This window comes from Periplaneta americana, chromosome 10 (genome assembly GCF_040183065.1).
Source record: "Periplaneta americana isolate PAMFEO1 chromosome 10, P.americana_PAMFEO1_priV1, whole genome shotgun sequence".
Taxonomy (NCBI): domain Eukaryota; kingdom Metazoa; phylum Arthropoda; class Insecta; order Blattodea; family Blattidae; genus Periplaneta; species Periplaneta americana.
Window position 1 is genome coordinate 109,930,066 of NC_091126.1, and position 26,563 is coordinate 109,956,628.

The 26,563-nt window shown below is 35.4% G+C and overlaps 1 protein-coding gene and 1 long non-coding RNA gene across 3 annotated transcripts in view; one reads left to right on the plus strand and one right to left on the minus strand.

The window, feature by feature from the left end:
• Positions 1–9,565: 9,565 nt before the first annotated feature.
• LOC138707951 (uncharacterized) lies at positions 9,566–14,201 on the minus strand. Its single transcript, XR_011334478.1, has 4 exons — positions 13,979–14,201; positions 13,441–13,542; positions 12,854–12,983; positions 9,566–11,753 (listed from the first exon to the last, which is right to left on the minus strand). It is a non-coding gene; the product is annotated as an uncharacterized lncRNA (long non-coding RNA).
• Positions 14,202–18,808: 4,607 nt separating this feature from the next.
• The window catches only part of LOC138707952 (membrane-associated tyrosine- and threonine-specific cdc2-inhibitory kinase-like), a 196,892-nt gene continuing 189,137 nt past the window's right edge, over positions 18,809–26,563 (plus strand). The window contains exon 1 of one of the 2 annotated variants that reach the window (XM_069838022.1): positions 18,809–19,036. In XM_069838022.1, the coding sequence (XP_069694123.1) occupies positions 18,971–19,036 (66 nt within the window). In that variant the 5' untranslated portion in view covers positions 18,809–18,970. The remainder of the gene's footprint in view (positions 19,037–26,563) is intronic. The other variant, XM_069838024.1, reaches the window with a different exon arrangement.

A 26,563-nucleotide genomic window follows, 5' to 3' on the forward strand; every position in this document is an offset into this window, starting at 1 on the left:
TGATAAAGCATCGCTGCTTCTTTTATCGTTTATCGTCCCTCCAATGTGTACGTACCCTTAGTTAATGGCGGACGGTCGTTCAATTTTCTTGAAACATGGCGGCGCAATGACCACTTAATATCTTTCTCTTTCTAACTCGTTGGTTTTCAGCAATGTCAATAGCGTACGACGTCATGTTTTAAACAAACTATTAAACGTCTTTGGTTTGAAACAGCTGATAGGGGAATCCGATTAGGCGATGAGGTGGAGCCGTTACAGTGGACGCACAGCACTTAAAATGTCCGTTGCGTGCGATTCATATAATACGAGGAGCGAGCCCCTACCACGCTGTAGCGGAGAAGTGAGAAATATGTTCCCAGGTTGAAAAAAAAAGGTTGAAGCAGCAGAAAGCCGCCATTTGTTAGGTAGAAAACGCGCGGGATTTCGAAACCGCTATTTGAATACGTGTTGTATTGCGTATCCGAAAGCTAAATGTTTTTGTTTAAAGGAACAATACTTCCTTTGCGATTCCTTTAATACCGTGTCTCTACTGTCAGCAGAGTTGCTAGGTTTTCTGCGAAGGAAGTCGGGATATCAGAAGCTAACCAAGACATTAGACTTGTCAACAATTTAGCCTATCATAAGATTTATAGCAGTTTTCTGCACAGTGTTCACGTGCTTTTTAATGCCTAATAGGCCTATTCGCCTCCGCGAGAAACACTAAAATACGAAGGACACACAGTACAGTGAACACTACAATAATTTTTTCTTTTACTAACCAAGAATAGCCTATGTTGTAGCAATTTGCTAAGAAATTAATTTTGGAACCGGTACCGCAACAGTTTCACTGTCTGACGATGAATCCATGTTTAAACATACATAGTTCACTAAACTATAAAACGCAGCAATTGTATGTCTCTGTTATTAGTGTAAAGTGCGATATCAAAATGTTATCTTTCTTGCCACTCAACATACACAATGTTTACTAATTGCGAGAACAGCGACTAGGGACCGGAACGGAAAGTATTATTTTGCGAGTTTAGTTGCCTTACGGCAATCAGCTGGGCTACCTCATAGACTTACTAAATATCCGCAGATTATCTCTGTGTGTACTATGTTACCATTTGAGTCAATATATAACTGAAAATATCGGATGATAGGAAATACAGACTAATTTGTTTAAATATGTTCAAGGCTAATATCTGTAAAATCGGGATTTTTGTCTATCCCGACTCTGACAGTGTTATAATTATTATAATAGAATATCTTGTTAATAAAATTATTTATCTTGTTTATACAAACTTTTTGATTGGAAGTCAAATCTTTAATCGGACTCAACCAGGAAATTGGGAGAATCCCGCCTAAATTGGGATACCCGACAACCCTGGCTGACAGACATAGGTACTGTGTTCAGACTTGCATCATTTTCATAGGAACTCTGAATGTGAACATTCATAACCATGGTTAATAAAAGGATTAATGTCACATTTTTAATTCAATCTGTAAGTTAAACTGCTATAAGAAGTCAAAAAAGTAGTAGCAGCAGTAGCAGGAATAGTAGTAGTAATAATAGCAGTAGAAGCAGCAATAGCATAAGAAAATATTTCATTAATCCGTAACTAAGACAGGAATTACTTTCAATCAGTTATATTAAAAAATATATATATATTTTTTTTATAATTTATGCAGTTTCTGTATATTTAAGTTCGGTAAATAATTTTATTATTCATGTATGCTGTTGGAAGAAAATGAATTGTATTGTATTGTATTGTATTGTATTTATTAACATTCCATGGTATTCATACATGCTTACAGCTAGAATATGGAACAAGTCAAAAAACTTAATACTATTATAAAATCTTAATTTATAGTCACAGTCTAGATGAAATATATACAGACGAGATTTACAAAATAGTCTACTAGTACAACACATAGTTTTAGTATCAATTTCATGAAGTGTTATTGAATGTCATGAATTCACCTACAGAATAGAAGGCGTGAGAAATTAGGTACTTCTTTAATTTGGCCCTAAATAATTTTATGTTTTGAGTTTCATTTCTTATATCGATAGGGAGGCTATTAAAAATTTTTACTGCCATATAACGCACTCCTTTTTGATAGCACGATAGACTTGCCGATGGAGTATGAAAGTCACTTTTTTTACGTGTATTTATGCTATGAACTGTTGAATTAGTTACAAAGTTTTCACGATTACATACGAGGAAGACTATTAATGAAAATATATACTGACAAGCCATGGGCAATATTTGTAGTTTTTTTTAAATAGTCCCACACGATTCCCTAGATTTGGCACCTACTATTATTGTAATTACTCTTTTTTGTAATATAAATATATTGTTACTACCTGTGGAATTTCCCCAGAATATTATTCCAAAACTCATTACCGAGTGGAAGTATGCAAAGTATATTGTTTTTAAGGTATTGATATTTACTATCTTTTGCATAGATCTAATAGCAAAACAAGCTGAATTTAGTTTGGGGGTAATTTCTTTAATATGATATTTCCAATTTAACACATTATCGATTTTTAAGCCAAGAAATTTGGTTGTTGTTGTTTCTAATAGGGATCTATTGTTAATTATTGCGCTAGAAATTTGCGACGTTGAATTTGGACAGGATTTAAATTGAATTATGTTAGTTTTGTTACAATTTAATACTAATTTATTGACTGAGAACCAGTCACATATTTTGAAGAGAATTTCCTCTGTTGAAGATTGGAATGTGTTGGAGTTATTGGCTGTAATTACTATACTTGTGTCATCTGCAAATAATATGGGATGACCTACATCTTTTATAAGGGGGCAAGATCATTTATAAAGACTAGAAAAAGTAGGGGACCTAATATTGATCCTTGAGGAATTCCATTATTAATAGTTCCCCATGTCGATGTAGATTTCATAGTTGTATTGATTTCACTTTCTGTTTCCTATCTATGAGATATGAGTGAAACCATTGGAGTGCAACACCTTTAATTCCATAATAATCTAATTTATCTAGCAGCATTTTATGATTTATACAGTCAAATGCTTTGGATAAATCACAGAAAATCCCTCCAACTTGTAATTTTTTATTTACTGCCTCCAGAATTTTGTCAGTTAAACTAAATGTTGCATTTTCTGTGCCTTTATTTTTCCTAAATCCAAATTGTTCTGGGACTAAATTGATGTATCGTTCTAGATGATGATATAATCTTTTATACATTACTTTTTCAAAGATTTTGGAGAAGACTGGTAGAAGTGATATGGGTCTGTAATTTTCTGGAGACGTTGTTTCTTCCTTTTTGAAGATAGGAATAACCACTGAATATTTTAATCTCTCTGGAAATATACCATTGAACATTGAATAGTTAAATAAATAACTTAATGGCCCAGCTATAATATGTGAACTCGCTTTTAATATTTTGCTTGTTATTTCCTCATACCCTGAGGAGTTTTTTGACTTTATATTTTTAATAATTGCAATTATTTCTTGTTTGTTTGTTGGAAATATTTGAATATTTGGGAATTTTGTCGGAAAATATTGTGTTAAAGAATCTAAACTTTTAGTAACATTATCTTGGGGGATGTTGAGGTTATCAGTTATTGTAAGAAAATATTTGTTAAATATGTTTGCAATTTCATTTGGGTCTGACTTTTGTATTGTTAGATATAAGGGCATATTTTGTTACTTTACTTTTTGATCGTCCACTTTCTTTTTTAATTATGTTCCAAGTTGTTTGGATTTTATTATCAGAGTTTTGTATTGTTGTATTGTAGTGTAATTCTTTAGCTTTTTGAATTACTTTGTGTAATATTTTTGAATAATTTTTATAGTGTTTTTTTAAGTTTGTATCATTACTATTTCTGCTCTGTATGTATAATGATCTCTTGGTTTTGCATGAGATTTTAATACCTTGTGTAATCCATCTATTGTTACATATTGTTTCATTTTTATACTTTACAGGAAAACTAGATTCAAAAATATTTCGAAATGTTTTATGAAACTCGTTGAATTTACTGTTCATATCACTTTGACTGTATACTGATTCCCACGTTTCATTTCTAAGATTTATTTCAAAATCATTTAATGATTCCCTGTTTATATTTCTGAATCTCACTTTAGTTGGTTTTTTTTGATGATGTGTTATTATTTATACTTAGGAGTTGAGCATCGTGATCCGAAAGACCATTAATTATTGGGGTTGTTTCAGATATATCTATTTTTTCTTTTCCGATGAATATGTTGTCTATTGCAGTAGCTGAATCCCCTTGTATTCTGGTCGGAAAGTTTACTGTGTAAATTAAATTGAAAGATGCTAGCAATGAATTTAGTTGATCTTTCCTATTGCTTTCTGTTAGATAATCGACATTGATGTCTCCGCAAATAATGCATTCACGTTTCAGTTTCTGTAAGTATTCTAGTGCCTTTTCCAACAAATGAATAAAATTTTCGTAGTCTCCAGGTGGTGCTCTATATAGACACATTATAATGAAATTATATGTTTCATTTTCTAATTCAACAGCACAAATTTCTAAATCCCTGTCTTTGCAAAAATGTGAAAGATCAATATTTTTAAATGTAAGGTCAGATTTGAGAAATACACTCACGCCTCCATCCTCAAGAGTTTGTCTGCAGTAACTAGCACCTAATTTATATCCTTCCGGTGAGAGAGACAATATTTCCTGTTGTTTCATATGGTGTTCGGTAATACATAGCACATTCGGATTTAAATGTTCGGAAACTAAGGATGTAAGGAGTTCATCAGTCTTATTTCTTATACATCTTATATTCTGATGGAATACACTGAATGTTGATTGTATTACGATTTGTTGATTCTGTTTATTATTATTATTATTATTATTATTATTTTGACTTTTTTATTTACCCTAAAAAAGGACAAGCCCTATGATGGATTACAACAGGAATTTTATTGTCACACTTGCCATGGTCACATTGAAGACTCTCAGCAATGAAACGCGTTAGCGAGTCCTTGCCTCAAGAATTAAAATGCAGTCCATGATTAGTGTATTCGTCTCTTAAAATGGAGGATGTGTCTATAATATTAATGTGGGCCACGTCCCTCTCCAATTGAGCCAAGTCAATCCGCAGATTTACACTCTCAACCCTCCTATTCATCCACGGCTTGTCATGCCTCTGGAAAGGGTTCACAAAACCCACATTCGTATGGCCACTCTTCTGTGCAATGTTGTGTATATCTCCATCAATTGAATAATTGAGGTTCCTGTCTAGGCTGTTTCCTGCACCCCCCCACTATAATTACATGATTTTCTTTATCAAGATCTTTAGCAAGCGCAGATAGATCCCCTACAACATTGGACAGAGAAGTATTGGGTTTGAAAAAGCTGGTATCAGCATATTTCTCACCCAATGAAGCCTGGAGCCGTTGACTTATTCCTCTACCATGGCTGCTACCTAACAAAAGTATCTTCTTCCTAAGCTTGGGCTCCGATACTGAGTTGGAAGGAGCATCAGATTCAGGTTCTAGAGAATCCAGAACAGAGAATCTGTTGCTCAGTTCCACTTCAGTGCTAGAGGTAGCAGTGGCAGTACTAGGGACACTGGAACTCTTCCCTTTAAGCTTCTGATTAGAGACCACCTTAAACTCTGGTGATTTACTTCTAACTTTAGGCTTTATAGATTTCAAGGCTGCAATTTCCTCATTAGCAAGCTCTAATTGTCTGCGTAAATGGGTGATGGTTTCCGCCTGTTCCTTTACAATATCTAATTGTTTACAATATTTACATTTCCATTGACTATTTACATTTTCAGCATTAGTATTTGCACAGTCCCAATGAAACCATATATTACATTGTATACAATTTACACCTTGACACACTTTCCTTCGACATGCACCACACTTATCTAACATAATGCATATTTTCACTTCACTTCACTTCACTTCACTAATGTTCTATTACTCACACTAGCACATATACTTTTTGACTTTACTATGCTAAACTAAATTACGCCTAAACTATAACAAGACACGAAGTTGTATTATTCTTATATTTAACCTTACCTCTTAATATATCACTTCACTTCACTTGTATTATTCACATGGCACACGACACTAGCACAAACACTTCTAAGCTTTACTATACTAAACTAAATTAGGCCTAGACTATAATAAGACACGAAATTATTCTTACATTTAACTTCACCTCTTACCTAACATATTTTGTTCTTTACAAGTAGTTTCACAACAGTTCAATATTATAAAGTATAAATATGTACAGCAAAAAATTATAAAATATAAATATGTACAGCAAAATATTATAAAATATAAATATGTACAGCAAAAATACAATGGTTCAGAGTGGTTTTAGCACTGGTCAGATACTATTCAATTTCAATATGGCGGCCGGATCAGCTGATTGGGAGTCTAGGTAAAAGGTAAAGGTATCCCCGTAACATGCCATGAAGGCACTTGGGGGGCATGGAGGTAGATTGGGAGTCTAGGAACCAATATTCAATTATAACTATTTTAGTTTTTACGTATTTATGAATTTTATATATGTAACTGTAGGAAACAAGTTAAATATTTAGTTTACATTAATATTTTCCGATGAAAACACTGTTTTACCTCTGAATTGTTTAACAAATACGGAGCTTACTTTTGCTGCTGAAGTACGCAACCAGTGCTGCCACCACGTCTCACGAATGCCATAGAGTGAGTGAAGGACAATAACAGTGTATAATAACGTAGTTTGAAAGGTAATTACTATCTTCGAAATGAGTTGTACACACTGAATGATTCAATGTAGGGTAGAATTTCTCTCTGCGGATTGCACTTTCGGTTAAGGGAATCTTTAATCAGAGGACACTTGAAGCATAACGAGTCACATGGCAAGTACAATAGTTTGTCTTGTGTAACACAATACAAGAAACAATCGTCGTGGAACTTAAAGATTAACTAACCAGTGAAATATAACATTCCTTCCTTCTTTATCTTTACATCCGTGTGCATTGCTGCAATAAAAGTAGCATACGAAAGAACCATACTTATTCAGCTCTACCAAACAAATGGCCGCTCGTCGACTGTTCAATTTGGGAACATAACACTAGCGCCAGTGAGCGGTCTAGCGGTTATTTAGTAAGTCTATGACGAGGAGTGCGATCTCGTTTTTTTTTATGTTTAACATTGGTAGACCAGCAAACTTGCTATACAGACCACTGTTAAATTATGGAATATCACATGCAGAGTATCATGCTGAGGTTGGTTCTAAAGGCTCCTATAATTTGAATTAATTAATTGAACATTGTTGTGAATTATGTGAACAAAAATATGATGATTTTCTGTGTTAAATTATGAAGAGTCGTCAGTATCACTAAGAAGGATGTCTTGAGGGAGTTTCCTTTTAAGTCGAGATGACTGACAAGATCTTGCTCCAATGTTTTATTACAGTCTACTATATGCAGTTGCGAAGCTCAATATGTAGTAAAAATGCAAACATGGGTAGTTGCCCACCACTAGGATCGCTACTATCGCCTCATCATCGCAGATCTCTCTCCTAGCAGACGACAAAATATGTTACACTTTCGTTGTGTTCTTTTGGAAAAATTAACACCTTCCTTCCATTATTGAAATATTAAATGCATGAAGTTAATTTATTATTTTAATAAAGTATGTTAAATCCCACCATAAACTCGAAGATACCTGCAAGAAATAAGTTAATATAATTTTTGTTTGTGCAAAACGAACTGAAATTTACTATAATAGCTTCACTCATTCAAGATTATAGCGATAATTAACTATGAAACTAATAAATATTAATTTGCATTTCCCTTTACAACAATAATAATGGAAATATGAATTATTGGAGTAACTTACGTATACCGGTACTTGTAGTGTAGGCTTACGCAGTTAACAAAGTGGGATGAGGTTAAGCAATAATAATCATACCAGAATTTGAAATAAAACGTGATCAATAAATTTGATTGTAACAGACTTTTTCTACGTCTCTAGTAAAGCAACAAATATAAAAAAAAACAAAATTAACAGCTATAATTAAAAATATATCCTTTGACAAAAAAAAGTAGGCCTAAGCAATAATAATCCCACCAGAATTGAAAATAAAACGTGATCAATAAATTTCATTGAAACAAACTTAATTTTTCTACGTCTTTAGTAAAATAACACATAAAAATAATAACAAAATTAATAGCTACAATTAAAAATATATCCTCTGAAAAAAAAGTAGACCTAACCTTTATTTCTCTGGAAATTTAGCAGCCTAAGTGACAGAACTTTAACCGGTATCTAATGTCCTTTCGGTTAGACTGAAACATTTCATTGTGAAATTTAAGGATATAATGTATTCTAACAGTCACAAAGAACTTCAAAATTAACAGTTTTGTTTCTGCACAGCAATCTTGTGGAAATCCAGGAACCTTTCTGAATCTTTCGGAAATCGGAAAAAGGATAACTCTGGCCTCTTTCTCTTACTGTTACTACAATTTATAGCACTACAAACTTCTCCTCCTTGTCCCATATTATTATTCCAATTATTATATTTTAGCCATTAACATTTTCATTACAAGCAATAACGAACATTTCACAAGCATCAATGTGAAATACGCAACGAGCTAGCACGCGATAGAAATACGACACAGTCGAAAGTCGACCATGGACAGTCTATTGTTTCTAGTTGCTAACCGCTTGGAGCGCTTTATCACGAGAATTGCAAAAAAACACCTCAAGCTTCGCGACTGTATATAGCATAGACAAATAAATAGAAAGACCCCCAACTCAATGCATTACCTTCGACACGCTATTGACGCGACGTCGAGACACTTGGCTGCAAAACATCGGAACTAAATCTCGTTACACATAGCGGCAGAATGCGGAACTACATCCCTTGTTACACGGCCCGATCGGTATTACAGGTATCCGTTATGCCAACATTAGAGCACGATCGGTACTGCAGATACCTATTATACCAACACATACTGGTATTTTTCATATCGCCAAAGGAGTGTGTAATGGTTTATCAGTTGAAATAACATGTTTAACCACAATATTTATATCACATTTTTGTTTTAACATGTGAATATAAATATAATGGTTGAACATGAAACTGAAAACCATCAACACACACCGTCATTTAACCCTTTTATTAAATTAATTTATCAAATTTGACTAATAAAAGTTTTTGCATCTTCTAGATCTAATATGTAATTGAGATACAGGATGCGAATAGGATAGGATACTTCTCTCCAAAACACCTTAAGCACTATTTTTAAATAATGTTATGTATCATGTATTGGAAGATAAAAACAAAGATTGACTTTGGAATACTGATTTCGAAGTTATTATTGGTCAGTTATATAATTATAATTCGCTCTTAATTTTTTTATGTCAAACATTAGCTTGAAAATAGTCATAAGCTGTTTTGCTGTGACATAGTACAACGCACGTTCATAAACATTTATAAAACACCACTTTATTTGTTTTACACCGTCAGAGCTGAACATCTATTTTTAAAAGTAACTGCCATTAGTTTAATATGTGGATATTAAAAATCTAAGTAATCAATAATCACCACTGATAAAGAATACAAAGAAAACTATTTGTCTACAACACACATAAAATTAACTTAGACTTTTAATAAAAACACCATTAAGAAATACAAGTAAAAAAATTATTTTTCATTCTCTGATGTATAGTTGATTCAAAACACTGAACATATTAGAAAAAGTGCAATACAATTTATTAGAGATAAGTCTATACTTCGCAACATTTCCTAATTTTGAGCTTTGATACTGAGTGTTTGATTTGATTGTGGCCCCATTGCTCAAAATATGTTGTTGTTGTATTCTAATGCCAGGGGTTTGACAAAGTCATTTGACCTCTTGCACTCCAATATTTTTCGAAGATATTATCATGGCCAGCCACTGAAGCACAGATTTTGAGGTGTTCCGAATCCATTTCTTGGTTTGAGTTGCACAGTGGGTAGTTAGGGGACTGATATATTCCAATTCTATGGAGGTGTTCGTTTGGCCAGACAGTCATGGCCTGTTGCCAATCTAAATGCAGCTACAGACGATTTTAGTGGTAAATCGGGAATTAACAGTGGATTATGATGCAGTGTTCCATTTTTTCCCTTGAGATTTGTGTTATCAAATTTTGTTTGTTGAAGTCTAAGTATGTAGATTTAATAAATCTTTTCACAGAGTAATACGTAGATTTAGTAACAGGTCTGTAAGTAGCAGTGCTGCCCTTCTTTGCTAAAGCATCAGCATTCTCGTTTCCCAGGATTCCACAATGGGATGGTATCCACTGGAATACAATTCTTTTATTGAGTGATATTAATTGAGAGAGCATTTTAGTTATTTCTGCTGTTTGAGATGAAAGTATGTATTTAGAGACTATTGATAGAATAGCTGCTTTGGAGTCTGACAATATAACTGCATTCTTAAATTTATTGATGTGGCATAGAAGATTCCTGAGACTTTTACTTATTACAATGATTTCTCCGTCAAAACTTGTTGTTCCACATCCAAGAGATCTATAAAGTGAGAAGAGACAAAATATTGTACCATATTTACTCTCTTCTTAGCTGATGTTGTACGACAAGCATTCCATTATAAAAAATTTAGTTGCTTCTGTACCATTAAAGTAGTCCCGCCCAGAAATCCGATTGGGGGACTATTTTGCTGCATAGAATTGGAATATATCAGTCTCCTAACTGTCCATTGTGCTACTCAAACCAAGAAATGGATTCGGAACACCTCAAAATCTGTGCTTCAGTGGCTGACCATGACAATAATTTTGAAAAATACTGGAGTGCAAGAGGTCAAATGACTTTATTGTCAAATGCCTGGCATTAGAAAACATCAACATATTTACTCTGGTCATGATAATATCTTTGAAAAATATTGGAGTGCAAGAGGTCAAATGACTTTATTGTCAAACGCCTGACATTAGAAAACAACAACATATTTACTCTCTAAAAATTCTAAATAATGCACCCAAATCTCACCAGTTGCAGAAGCTGCAGATTCGTATCGCTGCCACTGGACTCCCTCCTATGCCCTATAGATGACACAACTGAAATGCTCAATGTACTAGTAATTATTATTTGTATTTATATTACTATGTAATGTTAACTTAGGGTCTTAAAGATCGTTAGATTTATCATTGCCCTATATATTACAAAAATTATATTGCTCATAATGTAGAAGTCAAGTACTCTACTTTTTTTTTTTCAGATGAATGAATGAATTCCCCTTATTTTCCTTCAATTAACTGAAGAAATCAACACATTAAACGAAATGAGATAACAATGATAATAATAATAATAATAATAATTCATTCTAGTACCGAGGTCATGGAAAGCATGGGGCTCTACCTCCATGCCCCCCAAATGCCTTCTTGGCATGTTACGGGGATACCTTTACCTTTTACCTTTAATAATAATAATAATAATAATAATAATAACAATAATAATAATGATGAATGAAGTCCACTACCATACACTTGTCAACAAAATTAAACACAATTTTGTTAAAAGATAAAGACAATGAATGAAGCAATTATGTTAGGTGGTGAAAAAGGTTAATGTAAGTAGGCTGGTGATGAAGTGGGTCGTAGTTCTTGAGTGGGATACCAAGCATCCCTTGATGGAATGGCCCCTCTTAGTAAGTTATATCTGAAGTCACCGTTATACTGATTACTGCGAAAATGGCTTGCACATATATAGGCCCTTCTGTAAGGATGAGGATTTTCTGCCACAGCTGCCCACATGTGGTACCTGTTACAATCAAAATTCTATTATTTTCTTAAAAAAAAAAAATACACAAACCAGGGTTGGTATTAATTTAAATTAATGATTTAATCATGATGTAAATAAAATAATTTTCATTTTATTTACATCAAATAATTGTTACTACTTAAATCACAGATTAAAATTATATGCACCTAACATGATTAAGATGAGAAATTAACTTCCTGAAAAAAAAATATATAAACGTTTTTACATATGACTGTTCTGCTGCTTCTTAAAACTATTAGCAATATATACGAGTAGCAAACTTGCATCTCTGCAATGAACGAAATATTTTCTATGGTGAAATATATTTTTCTTCCTATGAATTCATATAAAATTTCACCACAGAAAAATCTTTGTTTATTACAGACATATAATTCTAGCATTTTCTGAAGAAATGGACAGGTTTTGAATGTTTGCTTCTCATATGTCTTTTCCCAACTCCTAATTAAGGAGCAACAGAACACATGGTACAGGTAGTCAAGTAGAGCCTACTTTCCTACTTTCGGAATCACCACCTAATTAAAGCACAGTATGATGCTGAGGATTGAAATGAATAGTTGTAGCTCATAACAATATTCAAATTAAAAGTTGCACAATGCCAAATGGACTACGTATTTATTCTGAAAACACACAGTGCTAAGCTCTTCTGATAAATTTATTTGTAAATATTAATCTCCCTAAATAGTTGAATTCTTTTCTAATGAATAACAAACTGAGCATAATATCTTGCCTAAGTCTAAGCTAATTATTATTATCATTAAGTGCAGGTTATTAGTGCTGTAACTCTTCATGTATTAATAATGAGGCCTATGTGTAAACATAGTAAATTATTTTTGAAGAGATGTTGTTAATTACTTAAAATAACATATTAACAAATTACACAATTATGTAGGAACTAATGCACAAATTAAGTTTAAATGAATTACAAAAGAAGGCAAAAACTCATTTTAATAAACAAATATGAATTTGACAAATAATTCTCACTTAAATTAAAAAATCACTACAGTTTACCAACCCTGACTATTTACTGATGATATATAAGGATATCTTTGCATTGAGCTTATGCCAATGCCATTGCTTACCTTTTAAGCTGTGCTGCATTACTTGGCGCAGGAAACAGGAATAACCAGGTCTTCTCATTACTAACCCATTTCTGACAGTACACTGCAGCACATTCACAGTGTAAAACTCCGCCATTTGTCTTTCTATTAACTGAAACAAACCAGCAGTAGCCTAGTATCATATAATGCATTAATAACACTACATTTCATAGAACAATTGAAGGATTGCAGTATAATCAACGTTTGTGAAATATTCCTGGAAGAATTCTATCCACGAGTCTATAAAAATAATAAATATCTCCGGCAATTTAACTCTTTTTATTTTATCAAAATTATTCCAGTAAAGGTACTACTGTTAACTGTAAAGTCAAATTTCTAAAATATAGCTTTTCGGGAACAACACTTCTTTACTATTGCGTTACCAAGCTAAGGTACCCCCCGACATCCTTTGGTAACGCAACTGTAAAGAATTACACCGAGAACAACATATTTAGTCATATCAGATTCTGTCCCACGAATTTTAAGATGTCTGACCAACTTAACTTAGCTATATACAAAAATAAGATGTTCGTTCATACCCAAAGTGTATATTACCTCTGTTAGCTTACCTTTAAAGCTCTTGGCGTAATTGTAGTTAGGCCTAATACACAGAAATCATTTCATCATGTGGTAGTGGTAGAAGGAAGGTAATCGCGTTCTGAAGTTTATCCCTGAAAACAATTAAAGATCTCAGTTTAATAAACGTTTAAGATATGATGGAAGAATTCAGTTTTAATTAGAAAACATGACAGTGCAGTTAAGCTGCATCTACACGGTTCAGTTTTTCATGCTCGTACGCAAGCAGTCTGGGAAGAATATTGAAAGAATCAAGTTTAAAGCGCATGTTGAATTAAGATACATTAAGATTTTCTATCTACAAGGTACGCCATATTAATATTAAAATACCATGTGATGGAGTGTAAACACCGATTATAGTTTCACTGACCAAGTTCTGCAGCAGCGAAAGCTAAAATAATATATTATCCTGCACATTGTGTGCACTTCCGTTATTATTAAATACCAATCTTGCAGGCATTGCTTGAATGTGTGAAGTTGAAAGAAAAGTTGAACCGTGTAGATGTAATCTCAAACATATTTCTTTCTTACCTTTAACGTTGCGAATTATTTCTTGTTGCAGGAAAGCACTAGTAACTTCTCAATTAACTCGATCTGTTCAAATTTCTTCCTTAAGCAGCCATGTTCGTCCATTCCATAATTTATACAAGATTTAAACAGAATAGGAATGCCAACATCCAACAATTGATCAACTGAACAAATGAGGTTAATAGGTCATACACAGTACACTAATATGGCTACTTTGTCCTCGAACGAAAATGCAAAATAACTATATAGTAATAGTAATAATAATCCAAATATTATAAAACTGACACATTCTGTAAATAATGGATATTAATAATATCTGTTTAAAACTGTCATATTGGCAAAGAACTTTCGAAACCAAAGAGTTTTGTACTGCTAATTTTACAAACTCTGTGATCGAAATACAGCCAGCGCTGTCCTGACCACATGCGGCAAACTATGGAACATCTATGAGCATCCAACATCTATCATTTGAGTTAAACCCCCCTGGTATATAGTAGACTGTGGTTATATGTCACAGCTCCAGGAACACCAGGAAGTTTGTTGAAGAAAGATTTTGACATGAATGGATGTACTGTTCTAGTGGAAGAATTCCCAATTCTTGATGCAGTTGTTGATTTCTTACAACCAGGGGGCATTTGTTGCAGTACGCAGGAACTTGTTCTGGAGAACTGTGCGATCTCGTTGGTCCACATCAAAGAGTTTGTAATACTTACTAGAAACACATACCCGTGAGTGGCAGGCAAGAAAAATGTCACAAATTGAATCGGCTAGCATCCGCCATTAAAGGGAGTGTTTGGGGCGCAAAATTCGAAAACAGTACCACAATACATTGATGTAGCCTGGTGATAGACACTGTTTTAAACATCTTTTACAAAGGATGAGTCGTGATGAAATAAACATGAATGGCAGAGGAGCGCTATATTTATTAAAGTATTATAATGGTTCATCTTTGGCGATATTCTAAAAAATAAATAAAATAACCATATACACTTGGGATAAGTATGTGAAATAGTGAATAATGGCAATGTCAGCATTAAATTTCAGTATTACTAGTATTGTTTTAAGGACATAATAATGGATATTTACTGTAATATTTCAAATGATCTATATTTCAGTCCTTTCATGCAAAGGAAGAGGAAGGTATATGGTGCTTAGAGAATATTTAGTGGTGCATGGCAATATGAGATCATAAAAATTCTGGAAACAGTTTTAAAATATAATGAGAATAAATTTTATGATAAAACAATCTATTCATTGTGTAGTTGATGACCACCAAGTTAGAGGTCAGTACAGACTTTTTAATACAATTAGTAGCGATAATAGTAGGCCTAGGAGTAGTGGTAATAGTAGGCCTAGTAGTAGTGGTAATATTAGGCCTAGTTTTTGTGGTAATGGTAGACCTAGTAGTAGTGGTAATAATAGGCCTAGTAGTAGTGGTAATAGTAGGCCTAGTACTAGTGGTAATAGTAGGCCTAGTAGTAGTGGTAATAATAGGCCTATGAGTGGTGGTAATAGTAGGCCTAGTAGTAGTGGTAATAGTAGGCCTAGTAGTAATGGTAATAGTAGGTGCAGTAGTAGTAGGTCTAGTTTTTGTGGTAATAGTAGGTCTAGTTTTTGTGGTAATAGTAGGTCTAGTTTTTGTGGCAATAGTAGGCCTAGTAGTAATGGCAATAGTAGGCCTAGTAGTGGTAATAGTAGACCTAGTAGTAGTGGTAATGGTAGGCCTAGTATTAGTGGTAATAGTAGGCCTAGTGTTTGTGGTAATGGTAGGCCTAGAAGTAGTGGTAATAATAGGTCTAGTTTTGGTGGTATTAGTAGGCCTAGTAGTAGTGAGACCTAGTTAGTAGTAGTGGTAATAATAGACCTAGTAGTAGTGGTAATAGTAGGCCAAGTAATAGTAGTCATAGTAGACCTAGTAGTAGTGGTAATAATAGGCGTAACTAGGCCATCAGCTATATTTTCACTAATTTCTTTGCATTTAATACAATCAAAAACTAGAAGTACATACTGTACAATACGGAAATTACATTATTAATTCATTTATTGTGAAACAAAACAGTTTTAGACAGATATAGTCTGGGGATTTTCTTATGCACTCTGCTATTATAATCCACTGTAATATGATGGCACCTAACCGTTACAGACATTGTTGAAACCAACCTTGTAAACCTGATTAATTTGTTTCTGGAAAAACTTTATCCAAGAAATATTCCGACATTCTGCAAACACATTCAAAGGAGGAACTGCATTTGGAACATTCTTTCAAATATTAATATATGCATGCTTTCCTGAGCATCCTACAATAATAGCTATGTTCGAACAATTATTTGCGGCGCAGTATTTCACAATTTTCTTATTATTTCCCTTCAAGTGTACTTATATTTATTCGTACTCCTCAATAAGCTTGAACTGCTCGCACTCCCGGCGAAGCATCAACTCCCTTTAATGGCGGCCGAACAGCGGTTCAATTTTTTACGCGAACTAGCGCCGTTGGTGTCTCTAGTTATATATTACCAGGGAACGGATTTATATGGACTAAAAATATATGAAATATGTAAATATATATGTAGTTATTTTTACCAAAATATGGAATTAAATATGGATTTTTACCAAAATATGGAATTAAATATGGACTTAAAATTATAAAAAAATGACTATGTACGTTAAATATTGGTACATTTTAATCAAACTAAACAAAAAATATAATGGACGTACCTTATCTTCCAATGTAGTTTCAACAAAACACAATTTTTATTGTCTGTTACCATAACAATAGGTTACAAACATTTCTTTCAAGTGCTGAAAAGTGAATCTTCTTCTATTGTCTCTGAGGATAGATTTATACTGACTAAAAGAGCGTTCGACGTCACAAGAAGTAACTGGTACATAATTCAATTTCACAATGTCTGCTGGGGATAAGTCCAAGTTAATCTTCACTGTTGATTCACCACTCATCACAGCAACAACCTTTTGTAGTTCTTCATATCCAGGGTTTTTTGAAAGTACAGTGTCCACCTTAGCTCTTACTGCATCTGCAACTTTACCTCTACCACGATTCAGTTGTTCCACAGTACTATTTATAATTTCAAAACTTTCAGATAGTGAAAGGTGCCTATTTTGGAGACTTTTGAGCGTTTTTATGATGCATGAAAATGTATGCTGAATGTGAGCTAAGTCATTCTTCACACTTATGTCACAGGTAACTGTTTTCGCAGTATCAATTGAGACTGCATCTTCAGAGTCCAATGCAAGGAGAACATTGTTAATAGAGTCTATATGTTCGGCATAATATTCAACTGCTTCTAGCCATGTACCCCATCTAGTTAAAATTGGCTTTGGTGGCAATGGAATTTCAGGGTACATTTCTTTCAACACGTTAACTCTACTGGGAGCTTTGAGAAATACTTTTTTCACTGATGAAATCAACAAATCTACTTTAGGGAAATTGTCTCTGACCACTTCTGCCACACGATGAAATGCATGCGCCACACAAGTAAAATGAGTCAATTTAGGATATACAACAGATAATGCTTGTCCAGCTTTGACCATATAAGGGGCAGCATCGCTAATAAAGAATAACACATTATCGTACATAATACCCTTTGGCCACAGGATACCCATAGCTTCGTTGAACAGTTTAACTATAGTTTTGTTATTGCACTTTTCTAGAACATCACAATGTAAAAGAATTCGTTCAGAATATTGTTCACTTAACAAACCGATAACTACATTACCAACAAGTCTACCTTCTTTGTCGGGAGTCTCATCAATGGAAACCCAAATTGAACTATCTTTAATTTCATCTCTTATCTTCTGTATTGTCTCATCGTAGATGGATGGAGCATACGTCTTCCTAAGTGTTGACTCATCCGGGATTGTATGTTGAGTATATTTTTCAAGGAATTCCCTGAAGACCTTATTCTTTAGTTTGTAGAGAGGAATATCAGCAGAGATGAGAGAACGGCACAGGTCGATGTTAAACTCAGATCTTACATTCGATGTTGTTGGTTGTGTTAAAAACAATTGTCTCTGCTTGGAATTTAGTTGTTTGTTGGCCTGATGTTTACTAGTTGTAATGTGTTGTTGCACCAGGAACTTTTGTGTAGATGATACTGCACACTGACACAAATTACAAAATAATATTTTATTGTCAGTTGATAAACCATCTTCTTTAAATTCTGAAATGTAACTTGTTAGTTTTGATTTTAAATTGACTGAATGACGTACTTTTGGCATATTTACCGTCTTTATAGTATGATTTACAAAACTGAACCTATGTGTACTCTGACTGGCATTTAACTGTTGAGCTGCACAACTGAAGTCTGTTAAAAATTTTAAATTAAATTAATACAGTTTTGTAACTTACTTTCCCATTGTTGATAGGACTGCTAATTTTCAAATAACTCTGATGTTAAAGGGATTACTGAACATGTGTTTAAATCTCTATTGTTGAAATGTATTTTTAAAAGTTAATGGAATTTTGTTTTGTTTTATTGTTAAACCTAATATAATATGGACTGTTTTATATGAAATATGGAAAATATATGGAAATTAACGAAAATATGTACTAAACTCTAAAATATGGAAAAATATGGAAAATAAAAGTAGGATTTTTCAACCCTACACATTGTGAAACATAAAGATAATGCAAAATATAAATTATATTAGCTTTATAAGTAAATATGTATTTACATATAAATCCTTTCCCTGTATATTACAAACTCTTTGGTCCACATATGTTTGGTCGCTGTAATTATATTTGAAACAGAGAATATTTTTAGCGAATTCGGGTAATTTAATGATCTAGGATGGGTAATTTCATTATCAAGCGTTGGGGACATTGGTCGAGTCCTTGTGATCTGTGCTAGAGAAATGTTAGGTTTGTGAACGAAGATATTTGAAATAGATTTAAATACGTATTAATACCGTATTTTACACTTAACAGTAAAGTTTGTGTGTGATTGTAGTTTTAACTGATTGACCAAATTATTAGTAATGGCTTTTACACAGTCGCCAGAACCAGCTTTTGAGATGTTGCGTTGTAAACACACCAAAAAGCAGGTATGTAAAAAAAAAAAAAAACTTAAATGGCTATGTGGTACTTGTTACTTTACGAGATGTCGAATACGAATTGTAGTTTGATACTTACCTGTATGTTCGAATGCTCTGTTGGGGAAAGTTTCAGTATACGGATTCCTCAAAATTATATCTTAAAACACTAGAAAGAGCAAATGTATGAAATCGTGGAGTAGTTATAGATAGAAGATCAGAGTCGCATTGATACGATGCGTCCAGCTCCGGAAAACCCGTACGGCAAAGAAACTGTTAGCTAAACACATTATTTCCTGGGTTCCATCCTCGTATAAATGTAATTCCTTGGAACACGTATGAGTAGGACAAAATTGCAAGAAAATCGTCAAAGTAGAATATATAATGATCTAATGACACGAAGTATAATTCAATACTTTGAACCCAGTGAGTGCATTATATGCAGAGTTCGAGTTCCTTACATTTATAATGGGCCCACATAATTAACTGTAGGCCTACAAAGGAATCGCAGGGAAAATGTAAAAATTAGCATACATAACAAGAATATCAAAGTAAAAATCGATAGTTTGAGCTCAATGAGAGCATTATTTCCGGAGTTCGAATCTTGTACACTTATAAGTCAATACATAGTATGTGTATGAAGGAAGAGCAGAAAAATAAAAATATTGTTCATTATTTGCAAATATAACGTTCATAGACTAAATTGTAACAGGCCTAAGTTTGAACTCAGGCAGAACATTATATTTTGAGTTCAATCCTTGTATACTGATAAGAGGTAGTGCAGACACATGAATTGCCTAAGAAATTGCATAATGTTTAATATTACAATCTCTCCCATCAGAATACTAATAGACCATAATTTGAACACAGGATTTATTTCCCAAGTTTCACCCTTCTAACAGTGCTAAAAAAATTCCAGAATATGTGAACATAAGTCCCATGCGGAGAAACACACAGAACCCAGTGTGAGAGGACAGAGAGAAGACTGAGAGGACAGAGAGTGAACTAAGAGTTCAGAGAGTGAACTGACAGGACAGAGTGGACTGAGAGTACAGAGAGTGGACTGAGTGGACAGTGATTTGACTGGCAGGCAGAGATTGGACTGAGAGTACACATAATGGAGTGAGACTTCAGAGAGTTGACTGAGAGAACAGATTCGACTGAGAGGACAGAGTGTACTGAGGGCACAGAGAGTGGACTGACAGGACATAGGAAACTGAGAGGACAGAGTGGACTGAGTGGAAAGAGAGTAGAGAGTGGACTGAGGGAACAGAGAGAATTGAGAGCAGAGAGAGAGTGGACTGAGGGGACAGAGTAAACTGAATGTACATAGAGTGTACTGAGAGTAGAGAGAGTGGACTGAGAAGACAGAGATTGGGCTGAGAGTACAGAGAGTGAACTGATTACAGAGAATGGTCTGAGAGGACAGGAAGTGGACTGAGAGTAAACATAGTGGAATGAGAATACAGAGATTTGACTTGCAGGACAGAGACTGGACTCAGATTACAGACAGTGGACTTAAAATAAAAACAGATTTGTCAGAGAACACAGAGACTGGACTTAGAGTAGAGAGTGGACTGAATTGACTGGATTGAAAGAACAGAGAGTAGACTGAAAGGATAGCGTGAACTGAAACTGGACAGAATGGACTGAGTGTAGACTGAGAGGACAGAAAGTGGACTGAGCTGACAAATAGTGGACAGAGAGGAAAGGGGTTGGACTGAGAGAAAATAGAGTAGACTCAGAAGACAGAGAGTTGACTGAGAGGACAGACACTGGACTGAGAGGGCAGAGACTGGACTGAGAGGCCAGAGATTGGACTGAGAGGGCAGAGTGTAGTGACAGGACAGAGATTAGACTGAGAGGGCAGAGAGATCAGACAGTGGGCTGAGAGGACAGAGAGCTGTCTGAGAGGGCATAGAGTGGACCGAAAGTGAAGAGAGTGGACTAAGACAGAATGGACTGAGAGGACAGAGAGTAGACTTAGAGTAGATAGAGTGGACTGAGGCGGCAAATAGTGAACTGAGGACAGAGATTGGACTGAGAAGACAGAGAGTGGATTGACAGGACAGAGAGTGGACTGAGCGACAAACAGTGGACTGAGAGAACAGAGATTGGACTGAGAGCACATAAAGTGGACTGAGAAATCTGAGAATGGACTAAGAGTGGGCTCAAGAGGGCAGAGAGTGGACAGGTAGGACAGAGTGTAGTGACATGACAGAGATTAGACTGAGAGGGCAGAGAGTTGACTGCGAGATCAGAGAGTGGGCTGAGAGAACAGAGAGCGGTCTGAGAGGACATAGAGGGACTGAAGGTAAATGGAGTGGACTGAGAAGACAAAGAGTGGACTGAGAGGACATGGAGTAGATTGAGATTCCATAGAGTGGATTGAGCCGACAAATTTTGGACTGAGAGGACAGAGATTGGACTGGGAGCACATAGAGTGGAATGGTAGTACATAGAGTTTACTGGAAGACAGAGAGTGGACTGAGAGGGCAGAGATGGACTCAGAGAACTGAGAGTGGATTGGTAGGACAGACAGTGTTGTGACAGGACAGAGATTAGTCTGTGGAGGCAGAGAGTAGATTGAAAGGTCAGAGAGTGGGCTGAGAGATCAGAGAGTAGGCTGAGAAGACATTGAGTGAACTGAAAGTAAAGAGAGTGGACTGACAAAAAACAGAGAGAGGACTGAGAAGACAGAGAGTTGACTGAGAGATCAGAGTGGACTAAGAGGACAGAGATTGGAGCACATAGAGTGGACTGAGAGGACAGAGGATAGAGTGAGAAAACAGAGAGTATAATGAGTACATAGAGTGGACTGAGAGGACAGAGTGGACCGAGAGGATAGAGACTGAATCAGAGGAGAGAGAGTGGGAGTGGTAGGACAGAGATTAGACTGAGAGGACAGAGAGTTGACTGAGAGATCAGAGAGTGGGCTGAGAGTACAGAGAGTGGTTTGAGAGGACAGAGTGGACTGAAACTAAAGAGAGTGGACTGAGAAGACAGAGTGGACTGAAAGCGAGAGGCGAGTGAGAGGATACAGAGTTGACTGAGAGTACATAGAGTGGACTGATGGGACAGAGAGTGGACTGCTAGGACTGAGAGTGTGGTGACAGGACAGATATTAGACTGAGAGGGCAGAGAGTTGACTGAGAGAACAGAGAGTGTAATGAGAGTACAGACAGTGGAATGAGAGTACAGAGAGAAGTCTGCGAGGACATAGATTGGACTGAAAGTAAAGAGAGTGGACTGAGAAGACAGAGAGTGGAATAAGAGGACAGGACAGAGAGTATATAGAGTGAACTGAGAGAAGACAGAGAATGGACAAAGAGTAGACTGAGAGGATAGAGAGTAGACTGAGAGAACAGAGAGTGGACTGAGGCGACAAATAGTGGACTGAGAGGACACGGATTAGACTGAGAACACATAGAGTGGACTGAGAAGACAGAGTGTGGACTGAGGGGACAGAGTGGACTCAAGAGGGCAGAGAGTAGACTGAGAGGAGAGGGACTGGACTCAGAGCTCTCGGACTTCCACCTGTTTCCTGCATTGAAAGCCGCACTTTCGGGACGTCACTTCCAAAACAATGATGAGGTGGAGTAGGCTGTGCGACAATTCCTTGCATCTCTGGGTGATCCAATCTCTCCCATTCGAAGCAGCGAATGTGATCTTGTGTGAACTTTGCTGTGTGTGGTCTTGCATTGTCGTCCAAAAGCATAAAACCTTCACTCAAGAACCCTGGTCTCTTTCGTCGAATGGCGGACCTGAGTTTGGTGAGGGTGTTGCAGTAGCATGCCGCATTGATGGTCCCTTCATGGAGGAAATCCAGAAGAATGACACCTTTTGCGTCCCAGAACACTGTGGCCATAACCTTTCCTGTGGAGGATGTCACTTTGAATTTTTTCGTCACTGGTGAAGTGGGATGCTTCCTCGTCATTGAGGCGGCCTTGGTTTCTGGGGTAAAGTGGTGCACCCATGTCTCATCGCCTGTGATGACTCTGAACAGGAACTCATTTCCCTCTCGTGCATACCGCATCGTGTGATCAAGGGTGATTCCCATTCTTGCACTCTTGTGATCTGGGGTCAGGTTTCTCGGCACCCATCTTGCAGAGACTTTTCTGTAACCCAACACATCATGGAGCATGTGATGGGCCTGAGCACAACCAATATGCAATGTGGACGCCACCTCTGATACCATTATGTGCCTGTCCACTAACACGTCCTGTACTCTAGCAATGTTGTTTTCATTTGTGGATGTGGAGGGACGCCCACTTCGACCTTCATCCTCCACATTCTGCCTTCCTTCACTGAACATGCAACGCCAGCGACCAACCATTTAACGAGACATGACCTCTTCACCATACACGGTCTGTAGGCGTTCATGGATTACGGACACTCTACTCCCACGTGCCCATTCATACCGGATAACAGCACGCACTTCCATTGGCAACCATGTTGTCAGCACACGTCTGTCTCTCATCGTGATTTTTACTCGAATACCCTTGGGCACGCTGTTCAACTGCTACGCTCTCTTTCTCGGCGATCTGCGCATGCGTCATTCCCCCTCCGCTGACGCCATTCCGTCATTGAACCAGCAACATGTGTAGTTTCTTATGGTTAATGTTTGTTTCACCTGCTGTACCATCTTCACATAAAAAAAATTACGAAACTTACTTTCAGAACACCCCTCGTACTTCGTGTCATTGGATTATTATATATTCTAACTTGACGATTTTCTTGCAATTCTTTCATACTCATATGTGTTCCAAGGAATTACATTTATACGGGGATCGAACCCAGATAATAATTTGTCTGGCCAACAGTTCCTTTGCCATACAGGTTTCCGGAATTCGACGCATCGTATCAATGCGGCTGTGGTGTTATATATAAACTACGTCCTTGATGTCATACAGTTACACCATATTAGCTTTTGAAATACAAGATAGCAGCCTTTCTCTCATTGCTGAGTAGTGTGGTGTTGGTTGCCATGCATACATGCATAATTTTATTCACGTAGCCTTGCGCTCGTCCGCCATCTCGTATCGCAGTGTATAGGGTGAGATTACTTACTCACTTTAGTCGAATCATTGACAGGTTAGGTTACTTTAGGATTTTGCTATGCCTTGCACATTATCACAGTTGTCTAAGAATGTGCCATTTATTTTAAGGCATACCAAAAGCTTAACCGAACCTAACCTAACCTCTCACTGATTTGACCTTACGAAAACTTGTCTTTTCTCTATGAATCAGTAAGGAAACGCACGGAAGTGAGACGCATGTGCTGCCCCTCTCTGCTGCCTACCTCTTCTACCTCACTCGAGCGATCCCGTCTGCTTGCACCTTTTTGCTGGCCAGCACTTTCACAACTACTTTCGACCCGTATTTTAGGTGTGAAATTGATGTCGGAACTCAATTTTTTTTTTGTATGCGATACATATTTATGACTCGACTACAACAAGGATGTAAATACATTTGGACCTTAATGTGGTAATGCTCTAGTAAATTAAGTTAATCGCACATGAATTGATTATTATCGTGGCTGTTGTGAATATTCACAGTTTTCTGCCCATTATGAGGTTCTTCACTGCAAATCCAGCATTCTCCAATCTTCCCTCTTTTCTGCCTTCCTCTTAGTCTCCATATAGGCCTACAATTCATATAGGCTATCTTAATACTGTCTGTCATCTGATGAATTCTTCTGCCTCGATCGTTTCTTCTGTTCACCATTCCCTTCAGTGCATCTTTAGTAGGCAGTTTCTTCTTAGCCAATGACCCAGATAATTTCTTTTTTTCTTCCTGATCAGTTTCAGTATTATTCTTTCATCACCTACTCTTCCTAGCACAGCTTCATTTCTTATTCTGTCTGTCCATTTCACATGCTTCATTCGTCTCCATATCCACATTTAAAATGCTTCTAGTCGTTTCTTTTAACTTCTTCGCAATATCTATGTTTCTGCTGCACACAATGTCACACTCCATACAAAGCACTTCACTAGCCTCTTCCTTACTTCTTTTCCAGATGTCCGCAGAAGATACTCCTTTTATACTAAAATGTTCCTTTGTCATACTTTTCTCCTTTTGACTTTCTGACAGCAACTCATGTTACTACTTACAGTACACCCCAAGTATTTGTAGCTGTTCATTTGTCTATTGCTTCTTTTCAAATTCGCACATTAGTCTTTTTTATTTTTCTTCCAATAACCAATGGGTAATAAGAATATAAAGCTTAAGTACTTTCTCAAGGTTTATATGTACTGTACTTATGAATGTGAGCACTTTCTGTGATTATATACTCGTAACCACTAGAACATACTCATTTTCGTAAGAATAAAGACATTCTACCTAACGCGAATATATACTCATCTCTACAGGCTACTTGATCGTTTAAAAGTTAGTATATACTCATTTTACCTATTGATAGATAGATAGATAGATAGATAGATAGATAGATAGATAGATAGATAGATAGATAGACAGACAGACAGACAGACAGACAGACAGACAGACAGACAGACAGACAGACAGACAGACAGACAGACAGACAAGATTAGATTAGATAGAATTAATTAAATAATTAAATAAATAAATTAATTTATTAAATAAATAGATACATAAATAAATTAATTAAATAAGTAAATAAATGAAATAAATAAATAAAATAGGTATATAAGTAACTAAATAAATTAATTAAATAATTAAGTAAATAAATGAAATAAATAAGTAAATTAAATAAATAAAGAGTTAAATAGTCTAAATAAATAAAATAAATAAATTAAATAAGTGAATAAATAAATAAATAAATATGAAAGAGAGAGTGAATCAGATAAGTGACGTTAATGAAGCAGGAAACAAGAAAATACTACTGGGAAATCGTCATTACGGGATGTTGGATAGAGATTACAATCTATTTCTAGAATTCCAGTTATGCTAATTGTATTTTTTATTATGGAGCAGTTATATATAATTTTAAAGTTACAAGTAATTGCATTTTGCAATTCAAATTTTACAAAATAAACTGTAATTGTTAATTATATTTAACAATACAATCTAAATTATAATTTGATAGCCATTCATATTCTTATAGGTTATGTTTTTTACGAAGAACAAATACGTGTTTAACCAGTTTCATATTCACTTTTGTGAAGCGTTAAAGGTTTCTGAAGTTCACATCTTTTTATATATTTTTTCATGAGGCACTACATCGTTCATAAATTATTCCATTTCTTTTTAATTTAACTTTAAACTGAACACAAATCAACAAATACTCAGAATTGAGCCTGCTACAAACCATACTCAGAATAACATAAGAACGAACTTATAAATATGAGAATATACTAGCTTTTATTCTTATCAAGCATGAGTGTATGTTCTGTACAAAATGGACGCTTGAGTATATTCTACTATGCTTCCATGTTATGAGTATGTAATCAAAATTGAGTAGGTACTCAAATGTTTTTATTCTTACTAATAAGAGTATTTACTAAAAAAAAGTCCAGTATACACTATATACTCATGTTTATTCTTACCACCGAATGTCTT